General features: G+C 38.9%; 1 protein-coding gene across 2 annotated transcripts in view; it reads right to left on the bottom strand.

Moving 5' to 3' along the window:
* The window catches only part of lmbr1 (limb development membrane protein 1), a 40,544-nt gene extending 26,992 nt beyond the window's left edge, over positions 1 to 13,552 (bottom strand). For both annotated transcript variants that reach the window (XM_084404502.1, XM_084404501.1), the window contains exons 1-5: positions 13,301 to 13,552; positions 7,634 to 7,706; positions 5,576 to 5,615; positions 4,978 to 5,117; positions 4,193 to 4,296 (exon numbers count right to left, since the gene is read on the bottom strand). In XM_084404502.1, the coding sequence (XP_084260628.1) occupies positions 4,193 to 4,296; positions 4,978 to 5,117; positions 5,576 to 5,615; positions 7,634 to 7,706; positions 13,301 to 13,363 (420 nt within the window). In that variant the 5' untranslated portion in view covers positions 13,364 to 13,552. The remainder of the gene's footprint in view (positions 1 to 4,192; positions 4,297 to 4,977; positions 5,118 to 5,575; positions 5,616 to 7,633; positions 7,707 to 13,300) is intronic.
* Positions 13,553 to 19,219: the final 5,667 nt, after the last annotated feature.

The raw sequence follows: 19,219 nt of genomic DNA, 5'->3' as shown, positions 1-19,219 counted from the left end.
TTTGTGGGTGTGTTTTATTTTCTTTTTATCCCTCTTCCTACAGTGTCACCATCTTTTTCTTGTTAGCATGAGGTGTCTAACAAATAAGACCTTTGAGAACGGCTTCTGAACTAATCTGGGGTTTGTCAAGAACACAAACAGCAAGATGTTAAAAGCCAAGAAAATGTTTAAGAGTGATACAAATCAGAAATGAATAGAAAAGGGAAGCAGGCAATAATTTTTCAGTGTGTTGTTCAAACACACTAAAATACACGTCGAGGCATCTAGTGTAACAGAGCCAAACTATTGCACAAACAGTGCTGATGGTAGTGAACAGTCAACACACATTCATTTGCATTCAAGTAAACCTCACAAGAAATACCTACAAACATTCACGCTTTCTAAGGTTTGACTATGGAGGATATTATCCAATCCAGTGTTGCGCCTTTTCCCGTCAAAATAGAGAAACTCATATGTTGTCATAGAAACGGGTATAGAATGGGGCGCAGGCAGAGTAAATACACAGTGTCATGGCCTTAGCAAGCAAAGCCTGGGAGCGAGAATCACATCTCAAAAATAAATATCAGTCCTATTGTGGACAGACTACAAAGGAAGAGACTGACACACACTGACACACACACACACACAAAAACGTGATCATTATGTTAAAGAATCATGTGATTCCTAAGGAGTCAGTTAAGTTAGAGTCCTTTTGCTTAGTGATAATAACCAATAGATTTTACTAGTCGTATCCCCAGTTGCATCGTAGAGAGATAGGAGGCCATAAGTACCTCTTCATAGTTTTTTTTTAATGTAACACTGACTGAGGCATCCGGTTCATGCTTACTGAAATCATAATCCTGCCATCTGTTGTACATGATCAGAACTGCAGGCCTAGGCTATGCATCTTTCCATCCAAAGCACCCTTATAATGCCTGCTCCTAAAAAATCATTACAAATTACAATGTACAACACAGATCTAATAAAATTGGGTACGACATGCATGTAGACTGTACGATGACGACACCTATTGAATCGTAGGCTACGACGCAAGTTAGTATAGAAGAATAAAATGTCAACAGCATGCACTAGTGGTAAACAAATTGAGCAAGATTAATCACACTTTGGCAATTGTGGTAGCTGTGGTATATGCGAATGAGGAGAATATGGATGTGTTCATGGCTAGGGAAAAGAGGTGAAAAGAGTAGTTTGAAGTTTTAGCGCCATGTCACGTTGATCAATATGCCATTCATGTTGCATTTTTATTGGCTAGTCAGTGGACGCAAGTCATAGCCGCAAACACACTGGGCCTCATTTACGAAACGAACGTACGACAGAAAACTGGGCGTACGGTCATTTTCACACAAAACTTGGCATTTATGGACGTGAACGTTGACTAGGATCATATCTCAGGTCTCAGCTCGTGTAAGCAGGTTTTTGAGTTAGTGTGAACTTGCGTGCAGAATAGTAAATCTGGAGGAGAAATGTTACGAGAGCATTTTGACCATTTAGATTATTTTGACTGACAACTGAAGCTCATTAGTCGAGCATTAACTGTTAAGATTAGATTAAATTAGATTACATGGGTGTCTGTGACCCATTTAAAATTCCACAAAAGGGGTTTAGCTTTACATGCACAAATAGCAGCAAAACATGAGGATTCACACATCGTCACATCACGCACCAGCAGCACTTGTTTGACCGGAGAAAAACTGAGTAAAATTAAGTAAAAGGAAATAGGACTACATGAAATATATTTAACTTAATTAACAGATTAACAAAAGAAAAAACGGTGGCACTTGTTTTTGTGACACTCTAGCGCATTGTATTTGTTTCTTTATATCTTTTTATTTTATTAAATCCAACTGATCGCGTAAGCGCCTCACACACACACACACACACAACATATTCTAGCGTTAACTTGATATTTCAGCCGTTCATCATCAAACTAAAATGCAGTCAACCAAACAAAAAATTTTTACACTGATTTTACAGCAGACCATTTAAACTAAGCAGTGTGCCCAGTGCCAAACACATTTTTGCGCATGTGAAGGATGCTGTTTTACGTGGATTCTAGATTGCAAAGCCTTGTTTAGCTACATGATGAATAACAGTTTAGCAACCAAATGTTACGTGGCAAATATGGAAACATTTGGATACTTGCCCAATGAGAGAGGTGAGCCCAATGCTTTTCAATTTCGCTTTAAATTTATTCATTTTGGCTTGACGTATGTTGTTTATAATGAATACCACTATGACTATCTAATATATAACTTTAAAGCTACTTATTTTTCATCCTTGTACTTTTCTATATACCGTTACATTTAAAGGATTTGTTGTGGAGGGAACTACAATAGGCTACATGTTTATAATGTTTGTAAATGTTTCATTTGACTTACCGGTATTTAATATCCATATACATTAATGTAATTGTTTCCTGTTACAAGGTTAATGGGTGTTTTTGGAGTAAGAACAATTTCTCTTTCATTAGATTACTTCCTCTTCTTGGCCGGGTTTTGTTTCTCCGAGTTGTTTGCTCACGTGAACCCTGTCGTAAGATGATTTCTGTGCTCGGATCTGCGCTTGTTTCTACATTAGATTGATAAATGAGACCCACTGTGAGATGATCATGCTAAATTTCTGACTGTCAGAAAATTATCGCAGACTATCTTTGGTCGCAAGAACTTCTCTCACTGTACAACGTAGAACCACGATTTAGGATCCACGACCAAAGAAAGCACCACGATTGGCCATCTTTCGTCTGGGACAGTCCAAAATCGTAAATTGCGTACAGGGCATAAAGCTTTTGACAAATATTTTATATATACGAGGTTTGAATAATTACGTTTTTAAAAGAAGCCTGTTATGCTCAAAAAGAAAATACTCAGCAAAGGTGTTGACTTATGAATTTGCACATGGTTTGTCTTAAAGCATAGTAAAAACACCACATACACATATAAACAACATTAAAAACTTGATTTTCACCACAGGGGGACTTTAAGTTATAACAATAGAGCAGTTATTTTAAATTGTAATATTTTAACTATATTTTGGATCAAATAAATGCAGCATTGGTGAGCAGAAGAGACTTCTTCAAAAAGCATGTAAAAAAAAAAAAATTCATAATCATTTCAAACTTTTGACTGGCAGTCAGAAAGTGGATATAGAAAGAAAAACAGTCCAGTCACACACACACTTTTCTTCTCCACAGATATTGTTGGTTTTGTTTATTACATTTGATGAAGTACTAATACAAACACTGGTCCATAAAACGCACCAGCTACAGCTCACACAAGCTTTTAACAAACTACCCAGTTTCATTTCCTCCAGTTACTGAATGTAACTTGCCGTATATACGTCCCTGTTTAACCATCTAACCTGGAGACTGGCACAAGCAGGCCATTTGACTTTATACTTAAAAAGAAAACATGAAATCTTGATTTTATGGGCTTCTGCAGTTGACGACTTTAACCCTTCCCTGTATCAGCAGGGGGCTTTCATACAAGCGGCAGTTTCTGATCATTTCCTCTCTTTTTGCTACATGTGCGCACATACATACTCTCCACTGGTCATTCCGAGACGTGTAGGCCAACATAAAGCAGTGCTTCCCTTTCTCCTGTGTTTCTGGTTGATCAATGGCCAGAAACAGTCATGGTGCAAACGAGACAAAATGAAGCAGTACGCCTTGCTCCCGTACAAATGAGTGCAGCCCTCATAAACTACAGTAGCAACTAATCTTTATGTAGCTTTGCCAGAAGGGACATAAACCAGGAGCGACTTCAAACTGTGATGAGAGTAAGACAGAGGGCAACGTGATGCATTCCCTCCCACCCTTTCATTTCTATCTGCACGCTCTATTGTGACGGTGTGTGTTTGCTGGTTTACGGTCTCTATGAGCACCGGTGACAGCCCTTCTTTGAGTGACTAATAACATAAGGTTGAATGAGACTGGAGACATAAGACCGCTCTGCTTTTGAACTTTTATCTTTTTAGGGTGGGGGGAGTGGCTGAAATTAAAATGGTCACACATAAAACCGTGTGTGTGTGTTTGGGTAAGCGAGGGTGAGTAAGTGCACAAACTTGGGTGTGCTGGGAGCATTGGTTTGTACAAATGTGTAAAAATATCTTTACAATCTTATACGTCCTTGGCCATTGTATATAAACACAAAGCCTCAAGCTTGGAGAACACACACAAACACACATTACCACATACCTTTTTCGAACCAGCAAAGCCCTCAGACTCCAGGAAGAAATAGGCAAAAGGCATCAGCACAAAGAGACAGAGATTTGAGAAGAGGGACACCAGGTTCCACAGGCCTGAACAAAGAGAAATCTGTTCATTCAACTTTAAGTTCAGCTAACTAACCTGATCAATATCATTTTATATAATAACAGCATTTGGAAAACATCCCCTGCATCCCTTGTTCAGTAAATATTATTTCTAATTTGATTGTGCTTTTAGTTAGTGCGGTTTAACACTTTTTGCCATGTTTAAATCCATCCCACAGATTTCCCCTTTCAAAATCAATGAAGAAGAAAAAAAAAGAAAGAAAAAAAAAGTAGTTTCAAAAGTCATCATGTGAAACAACCCAAAAACTGCACAGAGAAACCATCCACACAAATAACAGACATATGACACCACCTTGTGGCCGTGGATGAAACTAAGGAGAAAAATACTTCAGCTGCAATAAAATGACTATAAATGGGAGAAATATGGAGTCAGAACAATGTGACAACACAACAAAATGATATACTCTAAATATTTTCCAGTGCACAAGTCATTTTAACTTTAATCAGATTTATTTTATTTTTTTTACGAAATGCAAGGGCAAATAAAATGGGCTGCGTTTTAAGGAGAACAGCACACAAGTAGCATTTCATTTCCACAACAGTCTGTGAAAATCACCTAATACATGACAGACAAAAAGGAAATAAACTTATGTAGGCATACTTGTACAGTGACATGTAAAAATACTGTGAAAAAGTCGTGATACTGACCATGAATGAGTGATCCATTGAGCCATTGTATATAGTAGTTTTTTGGAAGGGACAGCAGGATCTCATAACTGATTATAGAAAATGGTAAGAGGAGGACAGCCCCTCCAGACACTGCCAATGTGAATGTACACAGGTACATACTGAGAAAGAAAGAAAGAAAGAAAGAAAGAAAGAAAGAAAGAAAGAAAGAAAGAAAGAAAGAAAGAAAGAAAGAAAGAAAGAAAGAAAGAAAGAAAGAAAGAAAGAAAGAAAGAAAGAAAGAAAGAAAGAAAGAAAGAAAGAAAGAAAGAAAGAAAGAAAGAAAGAAAGAAAGAAAGAACATAAGTAAAAAGCATGCACATTTTATGCATTATTATATTAATTAAATTAACCATTTACATCAGTTTTAACTTCACATTTAAGATCATGGCATAATAATAATAATAATAATAATAATATGGTGTTACATGATGAAAACAAGTGTCTACAACTCAAGGTACAGTGGAACATCTAATAACAAAAATGTAATTAAAATGATCCAGTTATATTAATATCACTGAAACTTTAGTTTAGTGTACCATAAAAAATTGGCACTTGTTATTAATATTATAATACTCACGATATTCTGTTGACAATGGCATCTTCATCTTCCTGGTCATCTGAGAGGCATAACCACAGATGCAAAGTCATTGGTTTTGCCGTTTTTATTTTTGAAAAAGTTTATGTTCCTCAAGTTCTTTAGAGCTACGATGCTCTGACAATCTTTATCAATGAAAAAAATGTCAGCCAGCTCTTTTATGATCTAGTGTAAAGTTCTTTACAGTGAACTTGCGACACAAATAGCTCCAGCTTCAGAGGGCACAGAGACGTGACAGATGGTTTAAGATGTCTAAAGCATGATCTCTCTTCATTTAACTGAAAGCTACATGAAAACTGGTTCATCATAAATCACAAACAAGTGAATAAACCTTTACAATTAATCGGCCAGATGGAGGCTGTCAAGAATCAAAGCAAGGGGGAAGAGGAACAGATTGAAAAATGGCAACAAAAGAAGAAAGAAAACGGTGAGAGAGATGGACAAAAAGCATAGAACAGCATCACTAAATAGAGTGGTCCAGGTATGATGTCAGAAGCCGGAAGTCTAATTCGTCGCTGTTCCCTCGAAATAATTAGTTTTCCAGGTTCTAACATCATACCTGCACCACTCTACATTCAGACTCCTTGAAAGGCCTCTACATGAGGCCTGGGGTCATTTGGCTTTACAGTCATGCTTCACAACAGCATCTAAGCTCATCTGTTCATTTATTAAGACACGAGGCTTAAGAACAGCCTAGTTTTTGCTGTGATTGACGCTTTCCACAAGGGTTAGCTGACGTTACATATGCTACGGGAGGACGTGACCTTCTCAAGAACTCATAACTGTCTGTGTCAGGATTGAAAGGTTGGAGGTGGCAGCTTCTTGTGTTATGGAGTTAGATGATACTTGGGAATGTGCATACATTAAAACATAACTGTAAGGCGTTGCATTATGGAGTTATAGAAGGTGTAAAGTAAACCCCTTAAAAGTGTGCAAGCAAGCAATCAAACTGTTATTTTGTCATCTAGGAGTTTGATCTAAATCTCAAGAACTCACAGGTAGGGTTGGGTACCGAACTCAGTACTTTTAATGTCACCGACCGAATTTCACATTAAATCAATCGGTGCCAAATTTCGGTACCTGAGAACGCATCTGGGTGCGAGAGTAAGACTATTTAAATACGAATCCTGCATGTTCTGCGTGTCTCTGTGTCAACGCGGTTTCATTTACCTCACACACACACACACACACACACACACACACACACACACACACACACACACACACACACACACACACACACACACACACACACACACACACACACACACACACACACACACACACACACACACACACACACACACACACACACACACACACACACACACACACAGAAGCACGTGTGACTTCACCACAGGTCTTCACCACAACCCGGTTTCAGTTCGGTTTAATTTGATAATATATTACTGTTGTTCAGTTGAATTTAGATCTCTCAATTTAATAATAATACTATTATTATTAAATACTAACACTAATAATAATTTTTTTTTAAATGAAGGAATAATCACACTTTTTCATCTGTGTTGTAATTTTAACAGTATAAAGCTCAGTTGTGCCGCATGTTGTTTGACAAAAAAGTTAAGTTCATATAAAAGATCAATTAAATTAATGTTTTATGTCTTCATTTGATTACTAGAAAATTCACAACACAGAATTTGTGGAAAGCAAAACATAGAAAATATATATTTTTATTATTACTAAAATGACCAAGGCAGCTCTGGCATAATGTCAATAACACTTCCACAAATGACTTAGGCCTAGTTTCTTTACAGTTATTGAGGTAAACATGCCTAAATTACCGGAAAAAGGCACCGTTGGGTACCGGCACCGAATTTCAGGTAACGGTTAAAATGTGAACAGTACCCAACCCTACTCACAGGACATCATCAACCTGTGAGAGTCAAATATATGACTGGAAAACCTATCTATAACATAATATAATATCTCAAAAGTAAAAAGCTGTATTTATTCATAGTAGATATTATAAATACAATTGCATGTGTAACAACAATTGGATTAGTCTAGTCATATACTTACCACTTTTCCTCTTGTAGCGGGAGATGACGCAGTACGACACAATGTATAGTACTGCAAACAGGAGGAAGCAGACCTAGAAAAAGATGAAGGAGATGAATAAGTTTCCAAACACTGAAGTTCTGCAAGGGTTTTTACATTGTAAACTTTACATTCAAGACCCGTTTAACTAAAAGGTAGTAGTACCTAACTGAAATTCAGTGGTCTAGAAAATGTAGCCCAAGACAGATTGTGTGTGCTGTGTGTCCTGAATGGATTCCCAATAGAGCTGCACAATCAATCATTAAAAGATTGCAATATCGATTCAAACTCCCACGCAATCTAATTCCTAAATGTTTCAGCCATGTCTAAATCTTTGACAAGTACAATCACAGCGAACCCCCAAGTCTGTGTCAGGGCTGCCACTGATCCAGAGAGAGCAGTTGTCATGTCAAAATGAAGCAAAGCTCATTATCAATTAAAGACACATGCACTTAAGTCCCGTTCACACTACAAGCGACTTTATCGCTGCGTGTCGCCAGTGGCTGGCGGTGAGGTCGTTAGTGGGCGTTCTCACTACTGGTTGCCTAGTAATGTTTGTGAGTGACATTCACGGATGTTACTCCGTGTTGTAGACAACAAATCTGTTTTCTTGCCGCTACAAGCTAACATTTTGGAAGGAAAAGTCTAAATATAAATGGAATCAGTACATAAAATGCATAATATTAAAGATGAATGAGAAACAGCGAGTGCCCTGTGCTATCGCGGCTATTTAACTGCAGAAAATGGGCAAATACTGGTCTTTCTGAGTTCACGAAACCATTCGGGCTCGGAGTCAGCACGGCGAGTACCACTGTATGTACACGGAGACATATCATAAATTATTGGACAGTTTCTGACTGCTAAAATAAACTTCTCATTCATCTTGCCTCGGTCAGACGCTGCACTGAAGAGTGACGGATCACGTGTGCTCCACTGACTTCACTCCTATTGGTTGTCGCTCCCGAAAGTGGCTCTTCATTTGCATAAAGTTAAAAATTTCTCAACTTTGTTGCGTCGCCAGACACGCCCCATCCAGTCGCCAACGGTCGCGACCGCGCGTGTCACCGGAAGTCGCCTGCTCCCCATTGAAAATTAATGGTATCGTGTCGCTTGGTCGCGTGTAGTGTGAACGTAGCTTAAAACGGCGTGCTGAAAACAGAGCTGTTTTTGACCAGGTAAAATGAGTGTTTTCTTACAATACTAATGAGAATTTTTTATTAAAGTATATTACAAACTTTTAATTTAGACCCTAAAGAATCATATTAGCTTTAGAGATGCACCGATTACTATTTTCTAGGCCGATTCCGATTTCCGATTTTTCACTGAGTTTGACCTGCCGATACCGATTTTAGCCGATTCCGATTTAATTTTTTTCTAACCACTTTACAGCACACACAAATATTTATTTTCCATCTTTTCTTTAACCCTTTCACGCGTAAGTTTAAAATATTCTAACTGACATATTTATATTAAAATATTCTAACTGACACCCCCCGAGTGATTTTTTTCGCGAACGTTCCCTTTAATGTTTCCATGGCGACGCGTCACGCGATACACCGCAGCCACAATACTGTATGACAGATGTGTCGCTTTTATTTCACTTTTCCTTTTTTATTCAAAATATTCACAAACTTGCTTACCATGTCATCAACTAGCCTATCTGATATTCCGATTCTCAAATACGTGTAAGTGAGTGGTCGTTTAAAAACCTTTAATCTTGATCTATAATGAGATGGGCGCCGCAATGTTGTCCTGTCAGTCGGATTTACAGCACGTGAATTCATCAGTTTCTCCGAAATAAATGCAAGAAAGTGGCCGGTGAACTGAGAAGAATAGAGTAAACTTTATAGTTACTTCCCCTATGTTTGTCTGATATGAATAACACACGTCGGCAAATTATATTTGAATAGATTGTTATTGCTGCTTCCACAGACATCAGTGTGTGTTTTACAAACTCCAAATGTATTGTTTTAATCGTGCTTATGTGTATTTAAATATCTGAAACCTAAAATAAACATTATGAGGTTGAAAACACTGCTTAGTTGTGCCATAACAGCGCTGAACGCGTCCGACTCTGGCTCAGCGCCAGGCAGCCAACGCGCGAAAGCACAGTTTGAATCTGGCAGTTATGCGACGTCACTGAACATCTAAATGTGGCACCGCACCGTACTCTCATGGGCACAGACATACAAATCTCATATATGAGACCGCACCGCTCAAAAGGTTAATCATGCGGCGCCCGAGTGCATTTGACCGGCATAAAATCGGCATATGTCAGACTGACCGGCCGGTCGCCGCCGGTCATGGCCGATCACGTGGAAATCGGCCAATTCCGGTCACCAGCCGATCAATCGGTGCATCTCTAATTAGCTTGTACAAAAATGGCATTATATGACCCCTTTAAATAGCCTTTATATACTTTAAAGGGATAGTTCACCCAAAAATGAAAATTCTGTCATCATTTACTCACCCTCAAGTTGTTCCAAACCTGTATGAGTTTCTTTGTTCTGCTGAACACAAAGGAAGATATTTGGAAGAATGTTTGTAACCAAACAGATCTCGGTCCCCATTGACTACCATAGTTTATATTTTTTCCTACTATGGAAGTCAATGGGGACCGAGATCTGTTGATTACAAACATTCTTCCAAATATCTTCCTTTGTGTTCAGCAGAACAAAGAAACTCATACAGATTTGGATTTTGGAACAACTTGAGGGTGAGTAAATGATGACAGAATTTTCATTTTTGGGTGAACTATCCCTTTAAATAGACGGCAGCAAAGTTGTCAGAATGTCTGGTAGCCTAATTGTTATTTTGTTTAGTTGTCAATACAGAATCGTGGGAAAATCATGACCTCTATTTTAAACAAACAAAAAAATCGTGATCCTCAATTTATCCAGAATTGTGCAGCTCTAATTCACAACATAATTCAATACTGTATAAGTCTTGCCTGTATCAAGCAGTAAGAGCCCAATTAAATGATAAAGTATTACCTCTGTTTTATTCATCAAAAATATGCTATATCTGTAATCTTTAGAGCTGTAGCTAATATGATATGGCAAGAATCAGCAGAGTGTCCAGGACACTGGGTGTATTTTAGGAGGGACTGATGGATCTGCCTATGTAAACATGCTGCTCAAGCGTGAATTTTTACTCATATTACACCTTGCTTGTAGCCTCACAGAACTACAGATCCCTAACAGAGATCTGCATTACATACAATCAACTATACACACACACACATTAGGAGCAGAGTAGTGAGTGGTGTCCACTGTCCACACACACACACACACACAGTGCGGTGCCCAGGGAGAGACAGAGGGTTAGGTGCCTTACTCAAGGGCATTGAGTATTGAAGGTTGGTGTTGCTGTTGGTATTGAAGGTGAAAGAGAGCGCTGTTCATTCACTCCCCCACCTACATTTTCCTGCCGGTATTGAGAATTGAAGCCGCAACATTCGGGTTACCAGTCTGATTCTCTAACCATTAGGTCACGAGCCCACGACTGCACCCAAAATATAATAAATGTCACAATAGGGAAGAAAAGACTGTCGCAACTTACACTTCATGCCGACTTTAAACTTCCAGTCAAACTTCTTCCAGGTGAATTTTCTCAGCAATAACATACATTAAGTTGCTTTAGATGAACAAATAACTGCTATTAAAGCATAAATAATATGCTTGACAACCCTTCGCATAGTGAGGCAATCTTAAAACCATAATGTCAAACACCGATTGGCAGTCTATTGAGGTACAAGCCAAAGAGGCCAATCTAAAACAATTATCAAGTCCACAAATTATTATCCACCCAGAACATCCATGCAACATGCTACAATCTGTCTGCGCCACAAAACAAAACAAAATGTACATTTATATTTGTAATTATATTTGATAGTTTCTTAAAAAAAAAAAACTGTTTACAACTCATATTTTACATTTTCAACAACAGATACTCTGCGACTGCTAAATGTCATAAACGCTTTTGCTAGATATAAAATGGCATGCCATATGGTGGAAAGCATTATTGTTATGTCTAACTGATCCTCCCAAGGCTATTACAAGCACGTTCACACCACAGCTATAATGATGACAGGACAGAGAAACGATATTGTTGGAATCACTTTCAGAACAATTTTATCCAGCTGATGAACGATGAAATCAAGAATCCATCCAGCTGTGCCGAGCTCGAGCATTTAAAGTGTCAGACAAGCACGCGCTTAGAATGAATAGAACGATATTGTCCGCTGGTGTGGACGCTAATATCTTTATAGCTATCGTTCTTGTGTGAAAGGGGGATTTTATTCTTAAATTCTGCTTTTAAAAAAAACACTCTGAAGCTGAGATCTCAGCACAATCACCACTCTCAAAATCCTTGAATAATAAACAAAGTACACTCATCACACTGACTGAATGAATGCATATTAAAAACATAAAACTTTAAACTGTACACACAAAAGCTAGGGAAAAAAAAACATGTCAATATTGTTTTACATTTTAAATCCTAAATAAATAAAGATTATTTGTGTGGTAAAGGCCAAAATATATTAGCAACGTCATGCTTGAATGTCAGTCAAGATTAGAAACAGGACAGTTTAGAAACTTCTAGGACATTATTATCACAGCATCAAAAAAGAGCCAGAAAAATTGTTAGACTAACTTATTGTATGCAGCTGATAACAGCTATCTCACTTCTACACACCTTTAAGCAAAAAATGAATTCAGACTATTAAATACACTGCACGTGCTTCTACATTTTCACTCTAAAGTTAGTGGTAACATTTAAAGGTCAGTATATGAAATGTACTGACAAATATGAAAATAAGAGTCAAAATTGCAACAGTGAATCACACTAAATTTCTAATCGTGCGCATATTTCATTGCTTCGCTTTCTAAAGAATAGCCTAACTTGCTTCCTTGTTTTAAAGTGTGGATCAAGAACAACGTTGATTACTAAATCATCCTATTTTGCACTTTTCAACAGTTTTGCATTTGTTGTAAGGCAGAGACCGCGGCTGGGATCACACTAGAGTTTTCTGGCTGTTCTTACAAGTAAAGGCTGCAAAATCTGTTCAGTCACACATGCCAATTAGCATTGACAAATTAATTCGTGATATTTAATCACTTGCAGATCTTGAGAACAGGTTTGCTTACGGTGGAAGGAGATACACATTACATCCTGACACCCAAAATAAATACTGCAAACCTGCAAAGCTTATATGTACACCAGCAACAGTAAACAAGCTGTCAGTGCAGAACCGTTAGGATTAACGTTACTCAACTGTGCGTCTACTCTAATTCTAGAAATTCAGGAATATGCATGTCACAAAAACATAGCATTCACAGAGCATCATGCACACAATAACAGACTAACGTTACAGCTTTTGGCTTTTTTTTTATAAATAAAATGCCACCGAAAGGGATCAATGAGCTCAATAATGTAGCTAACTAAAAGCTAACAGGCTAGCAAACTAGCCTAATGAACCTCACTCACACACAGTATATTTTCAACAGAGAAACTATCAAAAGTTTCAATTAGAGTACACCCATTCGTATTTTCATTTCAAGAAATAGACGCAATGGAGGCTAAATGCGATAAAGAACAACACGCTAGGCAAACACGGTCACTCTTCATCAGTCTCTCTGTACTCACGATGTACTCGCGCACTTGGCTGTGGAAATTCTGCTCTCTGATCGTCACATCGTCTTCTTCCATTCTTCATGTTGCAGAAACACATTCATTAGCAACACATTTTTGTGGCGTGTCCATTCACTGTAAGAGAAAGCGCATCTATGGGATAATCAGACCGCCCTGAGAAGAAGAGCTCAACCGACTGACAGAGATCTAGTCGCGTCTCAGCGCCAAATAAACGATCAAAACACAGTCAAAATATATTGCGTCATTATTCAGCGACACACGACAGGACAAGAGGGCGTATGCACCATGCACACAGGTGCACAGCTGTCACTGAGAATAATAGACTTCAATAATTTGACAGAATTACATATTTCAGCATTTGTTCAGCGTTGGTTTGGAACCGGAGTAAAGATAGTTTTGCGGTTTGATATTCTTTTTTCTTTTGGCTATGGTACCGCCGTGCGGTGTCGTAGACATGCAAATAATATCTCATTTCGTTATTCATGATTTGTGAATTTGTGTGACGCGGTCCTCCGGTCTATTTTTTTTATACTGACTTTTATTTTTAAATTGCTTATAGCTCCAAAAGTCGGTCACTTAGAAGACTGAACCCAGCTTCATCTTGACCTGCTTGATTTGTGAATTTTTTCACAGCAAAGCTCATGTCCATAAGCGGTTTGGTATGTCCACTAGACAGGAAGTTAGAAAATATCCATTCTTTCACGTTTAACATCAATTTATAATAAACACACAGACCGCTGGTTTACAAAAACACTTGTTTTATATTGAGCTTGATTTGTGAAAACGTTTACAGTGCAGTTTGGGCCAGTTAACCCTTCCCTGAGTGTTTAAATGGCCCACTCTGATTTGTGAAAGGTTCCACAGTGCAGTTTGGGTCAGTTAACCCTTCCCTGAGTGTTTAAAATAACCATTCTGATTTGTGAAAGGTTCCACAGGTCAGTTTGGGTCAGTTAACCCTTCCCTGAGTGTTTAAAATAACCATTCTGATTTGTGAAAGGTTCCACAAGTCAGTTTGGGTCAGTTAACCCTTCCCTGAGTGTTTAAAATAACCATTCTGATTTGTGAAAGGTTCCACAGGTCAGTTTGGGTCAGTTAACCCTTCCCTGAGTGTTTAAAATAACCATTCTGATTTGTGAAAGGTTCCACAAGTCAGTTTGGGTCAGTTAACCCTTCCCTGGGTGTTTAAAATAACCATTCTGATTTGTGAAAGGTTCCACAGGTCAGTTTGGGTCAGTTAACCCTTCCCTGAGTGTTTAAAATAACCATTCTGATTTGTGAAAGGTTCCACAGGTCAGTTTGGGTCAGTTAACCCTTCCCTGAGTGTTTAAATGGCCCACTCTGATTTGTGAAATGTTTCACAGTTCAGTTTGTGTCAGTTAACCCTTCCCTGAGTGTTTAAAATAACCATTCTGATTTGTGAAAGGTTCCACAGGTCAGTTTGGGTCAGTTAACCCTTCCTTGAGTGTTTAAAATAACCATTCTGATTTGTGAAAGGTTCCACAAGTCAGTTTGGGTCAGTTAACCCTTCCCTGGGTGTTTAAAATAACCATTCTGATTTGTGAAAGGTTCCACAGGTCAGTTTGGGTCAGTTAACCCTTACCTGAGTGTTTAAAATAACCATTCTGATTTGTGAAAGGTTCCACAGGTCAGTTTGGGTCAGTTAACCCTTCCCTGAGTGTTTAAATGGCTCACTCTGATTTGTGAAAGGTTCCACAGTGCAGTTTGGGTCAGTTAACCCTTTCCTGAGTGTTTAAAATAACCATTCTGATTTGTGAAAGGTTCCACAGGTCCGTTTGGGTCAGTTAACCCTTCCCTGAGTGTTTAAATGGCTCACTCTGATTTGTGAAAGGTTCCACAGTGCAGTTTGGGTCAGTTAACCCTTCCCTGAGTGTTTAAAATAACCATTCTGATTTGTGAAAGGTTCCACAGGTCAGTTTGGGTCAGTTAACCCTTCCTTGAGTGTTTAAAATAACCATTCTGATTTGTGAAAGGTTCCACAGGTCAGTTTGGGTCAGTTAACCCTTCCCTGAGTGTTTAAAATAACCATTCTGATTTGTGAAAGGTTCCACAAGTCAGTTTGGGTCAGTTAACCCTTCCCTGGGTGTTTAAAATAACCATTCTGATTTGTGAAAGGTTCCACAGGTCAGTTTGGGTCAGTTAACCCTTCCCTGAGTGTTTAAAATAACCATTCTGATTTGTGAAAGGTTCCACAGGTCAGTTTGGGTCAGTTAACCCTTCCCTGAGTGTTTAAATGGCCCACTCTGATTTGTGAAATGTTTCACAGTTCAGTTTGTGTCAGTTAACCCTTCCCTGAGTGTTTAAAATAACCATTCTGATTTGTGAAAGGTTCCACAGGTCAGTTTGGGTCAGTTAACCCTTCCTTGAGTGTTTAAAATAACCATTCTGATTTGTGAAAGGTTCCACAAGTCAGTTTGGGTCAGTTAACCCTTCCCTGGGTGTTTAAAATAACCATTCTGATTTGTGAAAGGTTCCACAGGTCAGTTTGGGTCAGTTAACCCTTACCTGAGTGTTTAAAATAACCATTCTGATTTGTGAAAGGTTCCACAGGTCAGTTTGGGTCAGTTAACCCTTCCCTGAGTGTTTAAATGGCTCACTCTGATTTGTGAAAGGTTCCACAGTGCAGTTTGGGTCAGTTAACCCTTTCCTGAGTGTTTAAAATAACCATTCTGATTTGTGAAAGGTTCCACAGGTCCGTTTGGGTCAGTTAACCCTTCCCTGAGTGTTTAAATGGCTCACTCTGATTTGTGAAAGGTTCCACAGTGCAGTTTGGGTCAGTTAACCCTTCCCTGAGTGTTTAAAATAACCATTCTGATTTGTGAAAGGTTCCACAGGTCAGTTTGGGTCAGTTAACCCTTCCTTGAGTGTTTAAAATAACCATTCTGATTTGTGAAAGGTTCCACAAGTCAGTTTGGGTCAGTTAACCCTTCCCTGGGTGTTTAAAATAACCATTCTGATTTGTGAAAGGTTCCACAGGTCAGTTTGGGTCAGTTAACCCTTCCCTGAGTGTTTAAGATAACCATTCTGATTTGTGAAAGGTTCCACAGGTCAGTTTGGGTCAGTTAACCCTTCCCTGAGTGTTTAAATGGCTCACTCTGATTTGTGAAAGGTTCCACAGTGCAGTTTGGGTCAGTTAACCCTTCCCTGAGTGTTTAAAATAACCATTCTGATTTGTGAAAGGTTCCACAGGTCCGTTTGGGTCAGTTAACCCTTCCCTGAGTGTTTAAATGGCTCACTCTGATTTGTGAAAGGTTCCACAGTGCAGTTTGGGTCAGTTAACCCTTCCCTGAGTGTTTAAAATAACCATTCTGATTTATGAAAGGTTCCACAGGTCAGTTTGGGTCAGTTAACCCTTCCCTGAGTGTTTAAATTAACCATTCTGATTTGTGAAAACTTTCACAGTTTAGTTTGTGTCAGTTAAACCTTCCCTGAGTGTTTAAATGGCCCACTCTGATTTGTGAAAGGTTCCACAGTTCAGTTTGGGACATCTAAACACTCAGGTAAGGTTTAGCTGACCCAAACTGAACTGGGGAACCTTTCACAAATCAGAATGGGACATCTAAACACTCAGGGAAGCGTTAACTGGCCCAAACTGACCTGTGGAACCTTTCACAAATCAGAATGGGACATCTAAACACTCAGGGAAGGGTTAACTGACCCAAACTGAACTGTGAAAGTTTTCATAAATCAGAATGGTTATTTTAAACACCCAGGGAAGGGTTAACTGACCCAAAAACTGACCTGTGGAACCTTTCACAAATCAGAATGGTTATTTTAAACACTCAGGGAAGGGTTAACTGACCCAAACTGAACTGTGAAACCTTTCACAAATCAGAATGGTTCATTTAAACACTTGGGGATGGGTTAACTGACCCAAACTGAACTGTGAAAGTTTTCACAAATCAGAATGGTTCATTTAAACACTCAGGGAAGGGTTAACTGACCCAAACTGACCTGTGGAACCTTTCACAAATCAGAATGGTTATTTTAAACACTCAGGGAAGGGTTAACTGACCCAAACTGAACTGTGAAACCTTTCACAAATCAGAATGGTTCATTTAAACACCCAGGGAAGGGTTAACTGACCCAAACTGACCTGTGGAACCTTTCACAAATCAGAATGGTTCATTTAAACACTTGGGGATGGGTTAACTGACCCAAACTGAACTGTGAAAGTTTTCACGAATCAGAATGGTTCATTTAAACACTCAGGGAAGGGTTAACTGACCCAAACTGACCTTTCACAAATCAGAATGGTTATTTTAAACACTCAGGGAAGGGTTAACTGACCCAAACTGAACTGTGAAACCTTTCACAAATCAGAATGGTTAATTTTTAACACCCAGGGAAGGGTTAACTGACCCAAACTGACCTGTGGAACCTTTCACAAATCAGAATGGTTATTTTAAACACTCAGGGAAGGGTTAACTGACCAAAACTGACCTGTAGAACCTTTCACAAATCAGAGTGGTTATTTTAAACACTCAGGGAAGGGTAAACTGACCTGTGAAACCTTTCACAAATCAGAATCGTTCATTTAAACACTTGGGGATGGGTTAACTGACCCAAACTGAACTGTGAAAGTTTTCACAAATCAGAATGGTTCATTTAAACACTCAGGGAAGGGTTAACTGACCCAAACTGACCTGTGGAACCTTTCACAAATTAGAATGGGACATTTAAACACTCAGGGAAGGGTTAACTGACCCAAACTGACCTGTGGAACCTTTCACAGATCAGAATGGCTAATTTAAACACTCAGGGAAGGGTTAACTGACCCAATCTGACCTGTGGAACCTTTCACAAATCAGAATGGTTCATTTAAACACTCAGGGAAGGGTTAACTGACCCAAACTGACCTGTGGAACCTTTCACAAATCAGAATGGTTATTTTAAACACCCAGGGAAGGGTTAACTGACCCAAACTGACTTGTGGAACCTTTCACAAATCAGAATGGTTATTTTAAACACTCAAGGAAGGGTTAACTGACCCAAACTGACCTGTGGAACCTTTCACAAATCAGAATGGTTAATTTAAACACTCAGGGAAGGGCTAACTGACACAAACTGAACTGTGAAACATTTCACAAATCAGAGTGGGCCATTTAAACACTCAGGGAAGGGTTAACTGACCCAAACTGACCTGTGGAACCTTTCACAAATCAGAATGGTTATTTTAAACACTCAGGGAAGGGTTAACTGACCCAAACTGACCTGTGGAACCTTTCACAAATCAGAATGGTTATTTTAAACACCCAGGGAAGGGTTAACTGACCCAAACTGACTTGTGGAACCTTTCACAAATCAGAATGGTTATTTTAAACACTCAGGGAAGGGTTAACTGACCCAAACTGACCTGTGGAACCTTTCACAAATCAGAATGGTTATTTTAAACACTCAGGGAAGGGTTAACTGACCCAAACTGACTTGTGGAACCTTTCACAAATCAGAATGGTTATTTTAAACACTCAGGGAAGGGTTAACTGACCCAAACTGACCTATGGAACCTTTCACAAATCAGAATGGTTATTTTAAACACTCAGGGAAGGGTTAACTGGGCCAAACTACACTGTGGAACCTTTCACAAATCAGAATGGTTATTTTAAACACCCAGGGGAGGGTTAACTGAGCCAAACTGACCTGTGGAACCTTTCACAAATCAGAATGGTTATTTTAAACACTCAGGGAAGGGTTAACTGACCCAAACTGACCTGTGGAACCTTTCACAAATCAGAATGGTTATTTTAAACACTCAGGGAAGGGTTAACTGACCCAAACTGACCTGTGGAACCTTTCACAAATTAGAATGGGACATTTAAACACTCAGGGAAGGGTTAACTGACCCAAACTGACCTGTGGAACCTTTCACAGATCAGAATGGCTAATTTAAACACT

The sequence above is a fragment of the Rutilus rutilus genome (genome assembly GCF_951802725.1).
Source record: "Rutilus rutilus genome assembly, chromosome: 3".
Lineage (NCBI taxonomy): Eukaryota > Metazoa > Chordata > Actinopteri > Cypriniformes > Leuciscidae > Rutilus > Rutilus rutilus.
Note: the sequence above shows the minus strand (reverse complement) of the source record. Positions and strands in the feature narration are given on the sequence as shown.